General features: G+C 46.8%; 1 protein-coding gene across 4 annotated transcripts in view; it reads left to right on the forward strand.

Moving 5' to 3' along the window:
* LOC141353110 (macrophage mannose receptor 1-like) overlaps positions 1–16,051 on the forward strand; it is a 90,446-nt gene that overhangs the window by 8,537 nt on the left and 65,858 nt on the right. For all 4 annotated transcript variants that reach the window (XR_012360139.1, XR_012360138.1, XM_073859578.1 and 1 more), the window contains exons 2-6: positions 967–1,368; positions 9,104–9,277; positions 9,381–9,536; positions 9,619–9,732; positions 9,850–9,990. Coding sequence is in view for 2 of the 4 variants with exons in the window: in XM_073859578.1 (XP_073715679.1) it covers positions 967–1,368; positions 9,104–9,277; positions 9,381–9,536; positions 9,619–9,732; positions 9,850–9,990 (987 nt within the window). In the remaining 2 variants the exon portion in view is untranslated. The remainder of the gene's footprint in view (positions 1–966; positions 1,369–9,103; positions 9,278–9,380; positions 9,537–9,618; positions 9,733–9,849; positions 9,991–16,051) is intronic.

A 16,051-nucleotide genomic window follows, 5' to 3' on the forward strand; every position in this document is an offset into this window, starting at 1 on the left:
AAGAAAGATGCCATGCATGGAAATTGCAAAATTGAGATATGACCATTATACAAGAAATCCTGATTCGGACAGCAAGGGCATTAAATAGGATGAAAGGAAAAAATATATAAAAAATGAATGTTGGTTATTAAAATTACTGTGTTTTGGAATTGGTAAAAGGTGTTCAGAAAAAAAGTGATCAAAATATTCTGCACACACTGTAATGGGACTCATTGTAACATTTATCAGGTCTTGGTGTTATCATAAGGTGTTCAAAATGGTAAGTTTAAACATTGTGCACTCACTGGCTAATACTATTATTTTTAAAACCTGCAAAGCCTTTTACAGCGCTTACATTTTTGTAATGTCAAGTGTCAGCTCTTATACTTTTCTACTTAATCATTATATGGAGTTGGTAGTCAAGTTTGCACAAAGATTTGTGATCCTATGTAGTGGGCCGGTCTGGGCCAAAATGCCAGGGACAATTTTATGTCCCAGTCCAGCCCTGTCCACGTCATTATTCACTCCTCCCTCTTGTTCACTCTACCCTGAATACTAATCCCCATCACCTGTGTCTCATCACTATACTCCTTTATAACCCTCACACTTCCTTTCACTCATTGTCTGGTATCATCGTAAATGGACACTCAGACTCACCTGTGCAACTCCCCTGAAACTTACCTGTTGTCGTCTTCTGTTCCATTCAAAGAATCTGCAAAGAGACATTATTAATAACCCAGCTAGGCTAAGTGTTTTGAAGAACTCTGTTACATCATATAGTCACCAGTTATTCATCTGTTTCAGTGTGTGCCTTAATAAAGTAATGTTACTCTTATCTTCAGTCTACTTCCTGGTTCTGAGCGTGACACTTCCATAGTGTTTGTTTTTTCTATACTATGGAAGTCACTCATGTTTTCTTTTTATGGCATCTGCTGTAGATGTAATATTAAATATCATTGACATTATCTGATATCTCTTTTTCTTTAGAGGACAGCTCTTTTCTCATCTACAATGAGGATCACAAGAGATGTGTGAATGTCATTAATGCCAATGTTATACAGACAGCACCATGTGATGTATCTTCTAACGCTCAGCGTTTCCGATGGATTTCCTCTTCAAGAGTTATCAGTGTCTCTCTTAAACTCTGTTTGGAAGCTCAAAACGTTAAAAACTGGCAGATAGTGATCCTTCTGCCCTGTAAAGAGCTCAGTCCTCTACAGACCTGGGAATGTAAGAATGAGACCTTGTTTGGCTTAAAGGGACAACCGTTACATCTGAACTACGGCAATCTAGGCGACCAAAATATGATGCTGTTTAAGGGAAATAGATCTTGGAGTCGCTGGCAGATTTATGGGACAAAAGATGATTTATGTTCTCTAGGATATCAAGGTACAAGTAAACATCTGCAATTTTGATAGATGCATAAACATTTTAGAAAGCTATAAAAAAAGAATCAAAATAATTTTGTGACGTCACATTACAAGTACAGTATGTGGACCCCTATTAATTAACTTCTTTTCTACAGTGATTTGCCATAAAATATGATCTGATCCTCATCTAGGTCACAACAATAGACAAGCACAATGTGTATAAGCTGACAAAACACAAATATTTCTAGTTTCTTGTGTCTTTTTTAAAACACTCATTAAACATTCACAGTGAGGAAGGAAAATGTAAGTGAACCCTTATATTTAATAGCTTGTTGAACCTCCTTTGGCAGCAGTTACTTCAAGCAAACGCTTTCAGTGGTTCTGAATTTATTTTCCCCTTGATGATGGCAAGTTGTCCAGGCCCTGAGGCAGCAAAGCATACCCAAATCATGATGTTCCCTCCACCATACTTCACAGTTGGGATGGTGTTTTGATGTTATTAAGCTGTGCCCTTTTTGTGCCATTGTATTCTTCCAGAACAATTTAACTTTTGTTTCATCAATCCATAAAATATTTTCCCAGTAGCCCTGGGGTTTGCCAAGGGGCTCTGTTGCAAACTTCAGGCTCACAGCAATGTTTTTCGGGAGAGCAGCGGCTTCCTCCGTGGTGTTCTGCCATAGACACCGTGTCTGGTCAAAGACTTACGTATGGTAGACTTATGAACAGAGATGTGTGCCAATTCCAATGATGTCTTCAAGCCTTTAGCTGTTACTCATGGGTTCTTCTTTATCTCAATGAGTATTCTGTGTTGTGCCTTAGAAGTCATCTTGGCTGTGTGCCCATTTCTAAGAAGGGTAGCTACAGTATTAAATAACAATAAAACAGACAGACAATGGACTTAAAATTTTAACAAATTGGTTCCCTTTTAGTCGGTCACTATGACGTCACGTCGTGACTGACGAATTGGGAACCGCTCCGCGGCAACCCATCTACTTCGAGAAACTAACAAAAAAACGCCAATGAACTTGGCATGCAGGTATTTGCATAATGCCGGCGCCGCCTCGCCAGGTGCGTATATAAGCCGCAGGTGCACAATACCAAAATTGCTTCGAAAGCCGGCAGATCATCTGCTCACGAGATGCTCTCTCCTGCTCGGAATTTCACTGCTTACCTGATGTTGGTTGGACAGACAGACAGCACTGCAGACAGCACTGCGGTTTTTCCACCTCTTTGATTTCTCAGTTTGAACTTGAGTTAAGTGTGTGCGTTGCCTGTCCCCTCTGTGCTTCATCAACTCAGCAGAGCGCAAAGAGTGATTTCCAGTAAAAGAGCAGCAGGGGTTGAATTTGTGTCTTTTTAAAGATGACTTGTTCTAGTTCTGAGTGTGACATGTCATGTCGGGTTGGCCGCGATCGTTGTGTCTCGTGCCTGTGTATTCAGCACGCTGATGCAGCGTTCGTGGAGGGCTCATGTTCCGCTTGCGTGAACACGACCCTCTTGGATTTGCAGAGACGGGTTTCGTACCTCCGGGAACGTCACCCCCCCTTTTCTGTTGCGGAGCCCCATTAAAGGTGCGGTGACAAAACTCAAGAAAATGTTTTCTCCGTATAAAGGTGCTGAATCGGTCTGCTGGTTTGTCCAGTGGCTCTCAGCACCCTGATCCATAGTCAGAGGTGCCGTTAGAGATGGGTGGCTCGTGTTCTACGACGCCTTCATTCTCTATCGGTTCTCACCAGGATTATGTGTCTGTCCCAGCATCGGAGGAGGGGCCGTTTATTTCGGACACCGACTCGGATCCGCTCCCTCCTGTGGGTAAGGTTGCGGAACCCGTGTTCAACCCATGCTCACTCGGGCGGCGGTGGCGCTTGGCTTGGGTGATCTGGAGTTGTAGAGGATCGCTCTTTAAGAGCTGGTGAAGGCTCCACTCCCCCCGGAGGAGGGCCGGGTGGGCAACCCTTGGTTTTCCTGTTCCACTGGCTTTCAGCCGGTACCCATGACCACGAACAGAGTGAATTCCTCCTTCATCCCCAGGTCTTCAGAAGATTTCCGGAGTTTTGAGTGGGCTCATAACCCTTCCTCGTCTTCCGGCTCTTCACAGGAGTGCTGGAGACGCACATGGGCTCATAACCCACCCTCCGTCTCCAGCTTTCCACGGGAGACGCGGAGCTATGAACGGGCTCATAACCCATCGTCCTCCCACTCCTCCATCGCCAGCGAGTGCTCAGATCAGCTTGAGACCTTCACAAAGTTTCACCTGTTTAGCCTCTCCTCAGCGGACTCGGGTGAGTGTTACATTACACAACAGTATTGTCGATGTGGCCGTAACGCGCGCACTGGCGATCACCTCCGCTCCGCTCGCCGCGGGTACACTGGTCGTGCCTTTAGTTCCTCTCACACGGTATCTTGGGGCATCGAAACAGCTTTCCAGCCCGTTGCATTGGCTTTTATGCACGATTCGTCTCGGCTATGCGATACAAATTCTGTACCCAAAAAAAGCGGTGGCTTGCGTCCGATCTTGGACCTGCGTATGCTGAACCGTGCACTTCACAGAATGCCGTTCAAGATGCTGACGCCCAAACGCATTTTCCATGCATTCGTCCAAATGATTGGTTCGCATCTATCGACCTGAAGGATGCGTACTTTCACATATATCGATTCTCCCCCGACACAGGCTGTTTCTCCGCTTTGCGTTCGAGGGGTAAGCATACCAGTACAAAGTCCTCCCATTCGGGCACTCTCTCTCTCCCCGTGTATTCACCAAAGTTGTGGAGGTTGCTTTAAAACCTCTGAGAGAGAGAGAGAGCTGTGCGCATTCTCGCGTATCTAGACGATTGACTTATAATAGCTCAATCACGTCGGATGCTGCACGCTCACAGAGATTTAACTCTCAAACACCTTGCTTGTTTGGGTCTTCGGGTCAACTGGGAAAGGAGCAAACTTTGCCCCGTGCAGAGGATCTCTTTTCTCGGTATGGAACTGGACTCGGTCGACTTGACAGCTCGTCTAACAGATGCGTGTGTACAGTCAATACTGATTTGCCTGAATACTTTCAAGAGCAAGAGCGTGGTCCGGCTAAAACAATTTCAGAAGCTTCTGGGGCATATGGCAGCGGCTGTGACACCGCTCGGGCTGCTCCATATGAGACCGCTTCAGCTTTGGCTTCACGACTGAAACCCGAGGAGAGCGTGGTTTCGCGGCGTTCACCGTGTTATCATTACACCTGCGTGTCATCACACGTTTACTCCGTAGCTAGACCCTTCGTTTCTTTGAGCCGGCATGCCTCTGAGACAGGTCTCCAGGCATGCAATAGTATGCACAGATGCCTCCAACACGGGGTGGGGGGCCACGTACGACAGGCTTGTGGCTTCGGGGGTCTAGACGACACCCCAGCTGCATTGGCACATAAACTGCCGAGAAATGTTGGCTTTATATCTTGCGCTCATCCGTTTCAGCAACGAGTTACATGGCAAAGATGTATTAGTTCGCACAGACAACACTGCGACTATGGCGTATATCAATCGCCAAGACGGTTTACGCTTTTGTCACCTCTCGCCTGTCATCTCCTTGTATGGAGTCAGAAGCATCTGAGGTCCCTTCGTGCCATTCACATTCCGGGCTCGCTCAACACAGCAGCAGACACGCTCTCTCGAGCTGCGCGCCCCAGCGAGTGGCGACTCCATCCCCTTTCGGTTCAGCTAATTTGGAAACGTTTGGCAGAGCACAGATAGATCTGTTTGCATCTCTAGAGACTTTCCATTGTCGCCTGTGTTATTCGTTAACCGAGGGAACACTCGGTGTGGATGCATTGGCACACAGCTGGCTGAGAGGTCTGCGCAAATACGCATTTCACCCAGGGAGCCTAATCGCAAAGATGCTGTGCAAAATCAGGAAGGACGAGGAGAGCGGACTTTTAGTTGCACCATACTGGACAACCAGGTCCTGGTTTCCAGAACTCTCTCTCCTCGCGACAGCCCCTCCTTGAAAAATTCCCCTGAGGAAGGACCTCCTTTCTCAACAAGGGGGCACATTATGGCACCCGCGCCCCGACCTCTGGAGCCTCCATGTGTGGTCTCTGGACGGAGCGCAGAGGTTCTGAGTGATTTACCGCAAGAGGTATCTAACACTATCGCTGCGGCACGAGCGCCGTCTATGAGACAGGCTTACGCGCTTAAATGGACGGTGGTTAACAGAAAGCGAAAGTTGTCACCAGGCAGAGGATGTCCCATTGGATTGTGGATACTATAGCCGTTGCATACCAAAAGCAAGATGTGCCTTGCCCATTTAATTTAAGTGCTCACTCTACACATAGTGTAGCATCATCTTGGGCACTGGCTCCCGGTTCCTCGCTAACAGACATTGTAGAGCTGCAGGCTGGGCGACACCTAATACGTTCACTAGATTCTATAGTGTTCATAACGAGCCGGTATCCACTTGGGTTCTCTCTTTTAACCAGTAAAGAACATCGAGGGTCGGCTCGTGTGTTGGCTTGGAGCCTCTATTTTGGTGTTGCACATTCGCACTATTATGTTAGGGCAAAAACGTCACAAAAACTGTTTTTGCCCTCCTCCACCGCTATGATGGTCGATGTTGTGGGCATCGGCTGTCAGCCTATCACTGATGTATTCTCTGTAAGCCTGTGTAGGCTAGGCGCCCACATTTTGTCCCCTACGTGGGGTTCATATGTTTAGGTTAAAATCGTCCAAGTTTTCCCTTAGCAGAGGCTGCTCTACATCTCTCTGCATACCATGTACTGTCCAGAGACTTCTATATGAGCAACCCGTCGGTTGTTTCATATTCTTATGTGATCCAGTCAACCTTCTTAGGGGATGGCTTCCGCAGTGCTCCTAGCTCCGCCCAGTTTAGGTCGCTTCCCAGTTCCCTGGTTCACTATCGTGGGTTAAGGAACAGGTAGTGACCGTCCTTCTGCACTTCGCCTCAGGTTCCGCCCCCTACGTGGAGGGCGGAGGGATTTTGCAGGCACTGGAAGGGTTCAGCTGCAGTGGCGTTTTGGTAGGGATTCCCAATTCGTCGGTTAGTGACCGACTGAAAGGGAACGTCTCGGTTACGTATGTAACCCTCGTTCCCTGAAGGAAGGGAATGGAGATGTCACGTCCTGTCGCCACAGTTTGCTGTTCCATTGCTGTTACTAGGCCAGGCACTGTTGCTCGGCTTTCTCAGCAAAGAATATAGCAATTCGGGTATGTTGCACCTGCGGCTTATATACGCACCTGGCGAGGCGGCACCGGCATTATGCAAATACCTGCAAGCCAAGTTCATTGCCGTTTTGTTAGTTTCTTGAATTCGTCAGTCATGATGTGACGTCTCCGTTCCCTTCCTTCAGGGAACGAGGGTTACCGTACGTAACCGAGACTTTTTATTAAGTAATTTAATAACACTCTAAAAGTCCTTCTCTCGGCCTCTCTCCTTCAGGCCAAACACGATGAATGGGAAGCAGGTAGCTTGCAGAAAGGGGCTTTCTTCTGCCGGCGGCAGCGGTGAGTATTCAGAAGGGACTTTCCTTTACGAGTAGCAGTGGTAAGTACTCCGAAGGGGCGTTCCTTTGAAAGTATGCAGCAGTATGTATTCCGAAAGGGCTTCCCTTCACCAGTATGCAGCGGTGAGTATTCAAAAGAGACTTTCCTTCACAAGTATGCAGCAGAGAGTATTCAGAAGGGGCCTTCCTTGGCAGGTATACAACAGTAAGTATCCAGAAAGAACTTTTCTCTATAGATGGGCGACAGTAGGTATGCAGAGAGGACTGACCTTTACAAGTCAGCGTATACAGGCTTTTTGCAGGCGGGCAACAGTAAAATATACAGAAAGGACTTTGCTTTGCAGGCGGGCAACAGCAAGTATACAGAAAGGACTTTTTTGCAAGAAGGTTGCAGTAAGTGTGCAGAATGGACTTTGTGTGCAGCCAGTGTGCAGCCAGCAACGAGTATACAGAAAGAGCTTTCCTGTGTAAGTGAACAGCAGTGAGTACACAGAAAAACTTTCCTTTACAGGTAGACAGCGATGAGTATACAGAAAGAGCTTTACAGGTAGACAGCAATGAGTATACAGGAAGAGCTTTCCTGTGTGAGTGGACAGCAATAAGTGTACAGAAGGGCTATCTTTTACAGGTAGGCAGCAAGGAGTATACAGAAGGGCTTTCCTTTACAGGTAGACAGCGATGAGTATACAGAAAGAGCTTTACAGGTAGACAGCAATGAGTATACAGGAAGAGCTTTCCTGTGTGAGCGGACAGCAATAAGTGTACAGAAGGGCTATCTTTTACAGGTAGGCAGCAAGGAGTATACAGAAGGGCTTTCCTTTACAGGTAGACAGCGATGAGTATACAGAAAGAGCTTTACAGGTAGACAGCAATGAGTATACAGAAAGAGCTTTCCTGTGTGAGTGGACAGCAATAAGTGCACAGAAGGGCTATCTTTTACAGGTAGACAGCAAGGAGTATACAGAAGGGCTTTCCTTTACAGGTAGACAGCGATGGGTATACAGGAAGAGCTTTCCTGTGTGAGCGGACAGCAATAAGTGTACAGAAGGGCTTTCCTTTACAGGTAGGCAGCAATGAGTATACAGAAGGGCTTTCCTTTGCAGGTAGACAGCGACGAGTATACAGAAAAACCGCAAAACCGCCGCTCTCTTCCTTCAACCGGAACAAGAGCAAAGACTGACCAACCCGCCTTCTTCCTCCGAGACCTCTTTTATAGTCCGTCCGTCCATGGTGGTCCCAATCACCGATCGCCACGCTCTGTCTGCACACCGGACGCTCATTTCCTCATCAAATCCCCATCAGAGCGGCCAGAACTGGCTAGGTGTTACATTGAAATTGGTCCGGCGGGTAAACTGCCTTCCTAAAAGTGGTTCCACTCTAGGTTTCGTTTTTTTGTCACCCCTTGACATTATGCTTCTTAAGGGCAGCAATCTTAAAATGTTTGAGTGTTTTTATCCATCAAAGTAGCACTAAACCACACCTTTAAACTTATTAATTAGACTCCAGTTTGACAGCTTCTGACACAAATAAGCTTTCATTAAAGTAATTAGTCTATGGGTTCACTTATACATTTTCCTCCAGCACTGTGAATGTTTAATGGGTGTTTTAAAAAAATACACAGGAAACTAGAATTATTTGTGTGTTGTCAGCTTATGCACATTTTGTTTGTCTATTGTTGTGACCTAAATGAGGATCAGATCACATGTTATGGCATATCACTGTAGAAAACCAGTTTATTCCCAGGGATTCAAATACTTTTTCTTGACACTGTATAGTACAGTGCTATGAGAAAACTTTAAAGTATAAAATCTGGATTAAAGAAGATTACAAGAGTTGTTATATTCTTTAAACTGACTGTCAAAATGTTAAATATACAACACCAGTAAAATATTTAGACACGCCACTGAATTTATATTTCTACTGATCTAAAAATGTCATGCTTAAATGCTTGAAATGAGTTTTGTTCAGAATTTGTTTTAGTTGTTTTTACACTAAACATCAGGTGAAATCATACATTGTCCAACAAAATATTTATTATAATACAACATAGGGAGCAAGGAAGTGTGTAAATTGTAAATTGTATTGATTTTGATCAATTCATTGACAGTTACATTGCATTATATATTTAATATTGTTTATTCCTCTGCTGTCCAAATCAGAAAATAAAACGTCTGAACCAGATTCACAACACATCAGTGGAGATTCATTCGTTCCCTACATCGATATTTCTCTCACATTCCTCTAATTTTGTGTCCTTTAGAGATTTATACTCTGGATGGAAATTCATTTGGAAAGCCGTGTCAGTTTCCCTTTAAGTTTAATGACAAGTGGTTCGCTGAGTGCACCATGGAGGGAAGATCAGACGGCAAACTGTGGTGTTCAACTGAGACAGATTATGATTCGGACAAGAAATGGGGCTTCTGTCCAACCAAACGTAAGACCATAAATAAAATGTAGCAAATATAACGATAAAATGCATGCAAAAGCACTTGAAGCTTTTAAAACTAATTATAATTTAAATTATTGATTGACTTAAGGCGTCTCAGGATGGGACAGTGATCCAGTAACTGGTGTATTATATCAGAGAAACACACAATCAGCACTGACCTGGCATCAAGCTCGAACCAGCTGCCAACAACAAGATGCAGATCTTCTCAGTATATCAGAACTACATGAACAGTCTTATATATCAGGTACACAGATCCCACTGTTATCCTTAACTAAAATGATTTCATCCACTAAACAATGCAGCATTTCATGAACTTTATATTTCAGGCTTGACGGACCTCTTTGGTTCAGCTTTATGGATCGGACTCAACAGTCTTGACTTTGAGAGTGGATGGCAATGGAGTAATGGAAACCCATTCAGATATCTCAACTGGGCTCCTGGTAACTAACATTCATGTGTATATACTGTATAAAGGAAACACTGTAAACTTTATAAAGCTCAATAGTTTAAATGTAAATGTTTTTATTGTTTGAATGTCAACTTTTATATTCCTGTAGGTAATCCCTCTCTGGAGCCAGGCCTTAACTGTGCTGCATTAAACGCTGGTAAAGCATCCAAGTGGGAAAGTTTGGCCTGCAGTAAGAAGTTAGGTTACATTTGCCAGAAGGGAAATTCAACAGATATCACACCTTCAACGGGTAGAACTTGCACGCACGCACACACACACACACACACACACACACACACACACACATACACACACACACATGTCACAGGTCGGAGCGGACCACAGATGTTGCGAGTCACGCCCCTTCCTAGTTTTCACCTCAAGCAGGGCCGTGCACAGGGGGGTGGCCCGGTGGCTAGAGCAACTGCCCTTCTGCCCTAATCGGCTGAGGTGCCCCTCTCGCCAACCCCAGTCAAAGTGTTCTGTTACCGCTCGTCTAAAGATCCACTGTTTCTGGTAATCCACTTCGTGATTTCCCGCCCACTCCGCAGCATCTCTCACATTCTGTGTCCACTCTTTGAAGGGCGAAGACGACAGTTTGTTGTATTAACAGGTATTCATTACACTACCTCAGTTGTTGAGCTGCTCAATTAGTAATTTGGTAGTTTGAAGTCGAGAGAGGTCGTGTTCTATATTTATTTTTGCTTGCTTGTGTTCTCGTGATCACTACTTAAATTTCTCGTTATCTCGAGAAAACAGCAGCTTGTTTTCTCGTGATCTCGACATAACAAAAGTTCAGTGCACTTTAGAGGTGGTCCCTAAATTCACGAACATCAAACTTTATTTATTTATTAAGTCTATCGACAATTAGCTACGCGTGGTAACACTCCATATGCATCAGCAGTCCACTTCAAAATAAATAAAATATTATGGACAGGAAATTACATTATTGCATTTGGATTATTATGTCTGGATAGCGAGAAAACAACTTTCGTTATCTCGAGATCATGAGAAAACAAGCAGCAAAAATAAAAATATGGATGGCCTCTCTCGGCTTTCCTATGTTTTTGTATTTCTGTGGATGATTTGCTCTCTGTCTTCTAAAGTGCTAACAACTTAGCAAACGTTTTTAGAATTACAGTGATTGTCTAATGAGTAATGTACCCGATGAGATCTAATATAAATAACACCAAATTTGCTGTTGTTGGCACACTTTGTCGACAAAAAAATAAAAAACAATGTTTTAAAAAAAGACAGAGTTGGAAGGGAGGCTGCAAAAGCTGTTCAAAATTGCAAACATGGATTCAAAGCTTCAGCAGGTAAATCATATAGAATATTAAGAAGTTTTGTCACACTCTAAATCTTGTTATAAAGTCTATGTTCCATTATAATCACTTCTATTATTTGATACTAATCTATAACACATCATATTGTTAAAACCATATAAATTGTGCCCCCCGTGCCCCCTTTTTGGTTTGGGCCACTGCCCCTCAAAATGTCTGTGCACGGCCCTGTCAAGGAGTTCCCAAAGGCACCCCAATGACCAGACACACAAAAGAAGGTATGTATAATTTAAAACAAGATTTATTAATTTACTTAAAAAATCAGGGAAGGGGGAAGGGGAAGCTAAAATCCAATGGATTGGAGGGCACAGTCTTGCATCTCTGTGACTCAGTCGCAGGTGAGTCTCAGGTGGGTCCTTTTCCTATGTCCTCTCCTTTCCTTGCAACGTTAATAATTCGTTCACTGGCCTTCTGCTGTGTCCTTTTCACAGGACGCCGATCCCGAGACTCTCGCCTTCTCCTGGGCGTAAAGAGAACAAGGGTGAGTAGTTTGAAGGATGGAGTTCGATACCTGGGCTTTCTGTACGCCTGGCTGCCAGCTTAGCTCCGCCCGTCGGATGGCAATGCAGCGGGACACTGAGGTAAGTATTTCACCGTTTCCCTAGATGGAGGCACAGGTAAGTACTGCAGAAGGGAGGGCACTCAAGCTGCGGTGGAAACACAGGTGAGTATCAACTGGATAGGTGTAGAAGACAAACACAGTGTGCTCTTCGGCCAGCTAAAAGGTGTGCAACACTGTATGGTAGCTCTTAGCTATCAACAGAAGGTAGGTACTTTCACAGGTGACTGGGGCTTTACTTTCACTTGGACAGCGGGCAACACAATTTGGTAGCTCTTAGCTATCGACAGGAGGTAAGTACTTTCACAGGTGACTGGGGCTTTACTTTCACTTGGACAGCATGCAACACAGCTTGGTAGCTCTTAGTTATCGACAGGAAGTAATTACTTTCACTGGTGACTGAGGTGTGACTTTCACTTTGGCAACGTGCAACACATTCTGGTGGCTCCTAACTATGGATGAAGGTAATTGCTCTACAGGTGTCGGGGGCTTTACTTTTACTTTGGCAGGTGGGGACTCACGTAGAACGATTTCATCCGGCCTGATAGACTTGTGGCAGGTGAGGCTACGGAATAGTGGATAAAAATTAAGTTTCAGACCTTCCTAGCGTTGGCCTGCCCTGAGGTTCCAATGGAAGACGGTAGAGCTGGAGACTGCCGCGGTGGGCCGAACGCTTCCCTTTCCTCTCTTCCAGCTGCCGGAATCAGAGATCTAGACAGTGGCGAACTTTAAAGGGCTCCACAACAGACGTGGTTACTCACACAGCTACTATCCAATTTCCACCGTCAACTTTCCTTCTTACAGATATTTTCCACTTTACTCACAGAAAATCTTACTTGCCTTGTTGGTTCTCCACCGCCTCTCTATGGCCAGAAGGTTTCCCGATATCAGCCTGTGACGGCAATACTGGACTTCGATGCAGATCGTCCTTACAGGATGTACATACAGGGGGTCAGAAAGATTTAGATGTTACTTCACAGATTTCAACGTCCACTTACTCTCCCAAGACTCACTTCAGCCTAGAGTCGGTCACTGACAACACAAGCACAGCATGGCACTGCAAACCTTTTTAAGTGTACACACTCACAACAAGGACATGGACTCACCCACTGCACTCCACACACTTTAGTGAAATAAGGTCACGACCAACGACTGACTGGGGTTCGTCCTGGGATTCACTGGCCACTGACTTCGATGACGATCGAGATACAGCCGTCGCCGTCTTGACACCCTTGTCTCTACCTCTACTCGCGACTTCCGGCTCGCTCACCTCTCTTCCACAATGGGGCCGTTCACTTGCGAGGACTAGAACTCACAATATTCACTGCGTGATTCACTCTCCCATAAGATGTAGCTTTCCAAAATTTTCAGAGGTACTCACAAGCAAACGCTAATACTCTCCTTTTTGTCTCTTTCTCCTTCCCGTGGTCAGCTGAATCCTCTTTCCTTCGGCTTTCCTGGTACCAGAAGTCCTCCTTGGATGACACTTTTGGTGAGTATTCCTGTTGCACACACTCAGAACATATCACTTGTTTGCACACGTTGTTTCACACATCATCATTGAAAGGTATAAATACTCAGCCCAATCTCTTGTGCCCCTATATCCTTCTTCACCCAGTCACTCGTTATTCCTCTGCCTTCACAATACTGCACTCGCTCAGACACTCCACTTCCTCTCACCAGATCGGCCAGAATAAACTGCGCCGTTTGCAACTTCTGAAGCCCTTTATATCCTCCTCCTCTTCTCTCCGTCATCCAATCCGCGATCGCCACATTCGCTTAGCACACCTGTGTCTGATCGAGCCAAATTTTCCCACCCGGAGATCCCGGAAGTGCCGGTGTTTGCGCTTTACGGTCTGGGCGGAACCAATCTCCAACATCTTAGTTCCGCCCTCAGAAAGTCACCCCGTGACATCCTCCCCCGCCAATCCGTTCTAGTCCCTAGAACGTTTTACCGCTGTCCACTCACCATAGCGTGCCGGGGGGCGCCCCCGGGTCTCTCGCTGGGACCGCCGCGGCGGCGAAGCCGAATCCACTCTGGCAGGCACATCCACTGGGCCCCTCTGGCAGGTATGTTCACAGGGCCTTGTGGGATCACAGCCCATCCCCCAATCCATGGGGCTATGGGCACTGGCTCCTTAGGAGCCTCTTCCACGGGGCTAGGGTAGTTTGGACAGGGCCCTTGGTCCAAGTGTAGGAACTCGGGGCATCCGAACGGCTGGAACACAGCCCTCCACAAGGTCGTAGCAGTGGTGTTGGCTCTTCCACGGGGCTAGGGTAGTTTGGACAGGGCCGGATCATGTTGCGATGCACCACTCGGCCCAGTCCAGCCTTCCCTTTGGGGCGGATCGTGCTGCTGGCCCTGAATAACATATGGGGTGGCCTCCCACCGAACGCTCAGCTTTCCTTTACCTTGGACCATCGGTGCCTTAGCCTCCTGCCTTGTTTTGAACAGAGTATATCTGGGACACGCCTGGATACAGGCACCCACCGATGCGTCTAATCTTGGCCAGTAGAAGTGTCTGCGTATGAGGGACACCGTTCTCTCCTGTCCTTGGTGCCCCAGCTGGTCGTGATACGCTGCTAGCAAAGCTTGTACCTGGTCTCCTGGCACCACGATCTGACAGATCTCTTCGTCTAGCCCCGGATCTCTGCTACTCCTACACAGTACCCCGTCTCTCAGTTTAAGCTTCGTCCATTGTCCCAGCAATTTCCGTCCCGTCTCATTTAGGTTTTGCCTTTCCGCCGGCGTCAGCCTTCGGCCCTGTTCTAGCCATTCGCACAGGGTCCTCACCTCTCTATCTCCCTGCTGCCTCTCCCTCCAACGTCGGGGGTCCCACCCCCAGCTTATGGTTACCACCTCTCGTTGGCTCCCAGGCCCTTCCACCACGCCCACCATGTACCTGTCCTCTTCTGGGTCTGTTGCCGTTCCCAATGGACCCCTTGAGTTACCCACATCCGGGAGTCGGGACAGGACATCGGCATTTGTGTGCTCTCGCCCAGGCCGATACTGGAGCTGGTAGTTGTAATTTGCCAATTGGGCCACCCACCGCTGTTCCACAGCCCCCAGCTTCGCTCTCTGTAGGTGCACAAGCGGGTTATTATCAGTGATTACTGTTACCTGTGTGCCCCAGAGATAGTCTTTGAATTTTTCACTGAGCGCCCACTTCAGCGCCAATAACTCCAGCTTGAAGGAACTATAATTTGCATCGTTCCTCTCAGCGGGGTGAAGGCTCCGGCTAGCGTACGCAATAACCCGCTCTACTCCCTCCTGCTGCTGGGCTAACATGGCCCCCAAGCCGAGGTTGCTGGCATCTGTGTAGAGAACAAAGGGTTTTGTGAAATCAGCATAGGCCAAAATCGGGGCTTGTAACAACTCCTGCTTCAACCGCAGAAAAACAGCCTCACACTCGGGACTCCACATAATGGCAGGGGACCCGCGACCTTGAGGGCGTCCCGTCCTGAACAGCAGCTGATTCAGAGGCTTTGCGATCTTAGAGAAACCTTTGATAAACCATCGATAGTATCCTACGAATCCTAAGAATGATCTCACTTGCCTCACTGTTTTTGGAGCACTCCACTCACGTACTGCCGCTACCTTTTCTGGGTCCACGGAGACACCCACAGCACTCACCCGGTGGCCTAGAAACTGGACCTCTCTCCGTAGCAGGTGGCACTTATCTGGTTGGAGCTTCAACCCATACCTTTCTTAGTCACTTGGTTCAACTTGCGGTAGTCAACACAGAACCTCCAGGCCCCTGTCTTTTTCTGCACCAACACAATAGGGGCTGCCCACGGGCTGCTACTTTCTCAAACAATCCCCCGGTCGAGCATACCTTGCAACAGAGTCCTAACTTCTGTATATAAGGTGGGTGGTATCGGGCGATATCTCTCCCGACTGGGTCCAGCTTCCCCCGTGGGGATCCGATGCTTCAAGATGTTTGTACACCCGTAATCTTCATCATGGGCCCAAAAGACATGTTGCCACTTCCTTAGAAGTTCCTGTAGCTTACGAGTCTGTGTCTGCTCCAATTCCTCTCCTCGTAGGGATTAGCCCAATCGATGGCCGGGCATCTCCTCCCCAGCGTTCTCAGAGGGTGATTCTACCTGAGTCAGGGGCACTTCGACCACGGTAGGGCATACCTGGCGGAAACTCACGTCCCTTTCCCATATTATGGCCTCACTGGCCACTGACTTCCATGAGGATGGAGATACAGCCGTCGCCGTCTTGACACCCCTGTCTCTGCCTCTACTCGCAACTTCCGGCTTGCCCACCTCTCTTCCACAGTGGGGCCGTTCACTTGCGAGGACTAGAACTCACAATTTTCACTGCGTGATTCACTCTCACATAAGATGTAGCTTTCAAAAATGTTCAGAGGTACTCACAAGCAAACGCTAATACTCTCCTT

Source organism: Misgurnus anguillicaudatus, chromosome 21 (assembly GCF_027580225.2).
Source record: "Misgurnus anguillicaudatus chromosome 21, ASM2758022v2, whole genome shotgun sequence".
In the NCBI taxonomy this organism is placed as follows: domain Eukaryota; kingdom Metazoa; phylum Chordata; class Actinopteri; order Cypriniformes; family Cobitidae; genus Misgurnus; species Misgurnus anguillicaudatus.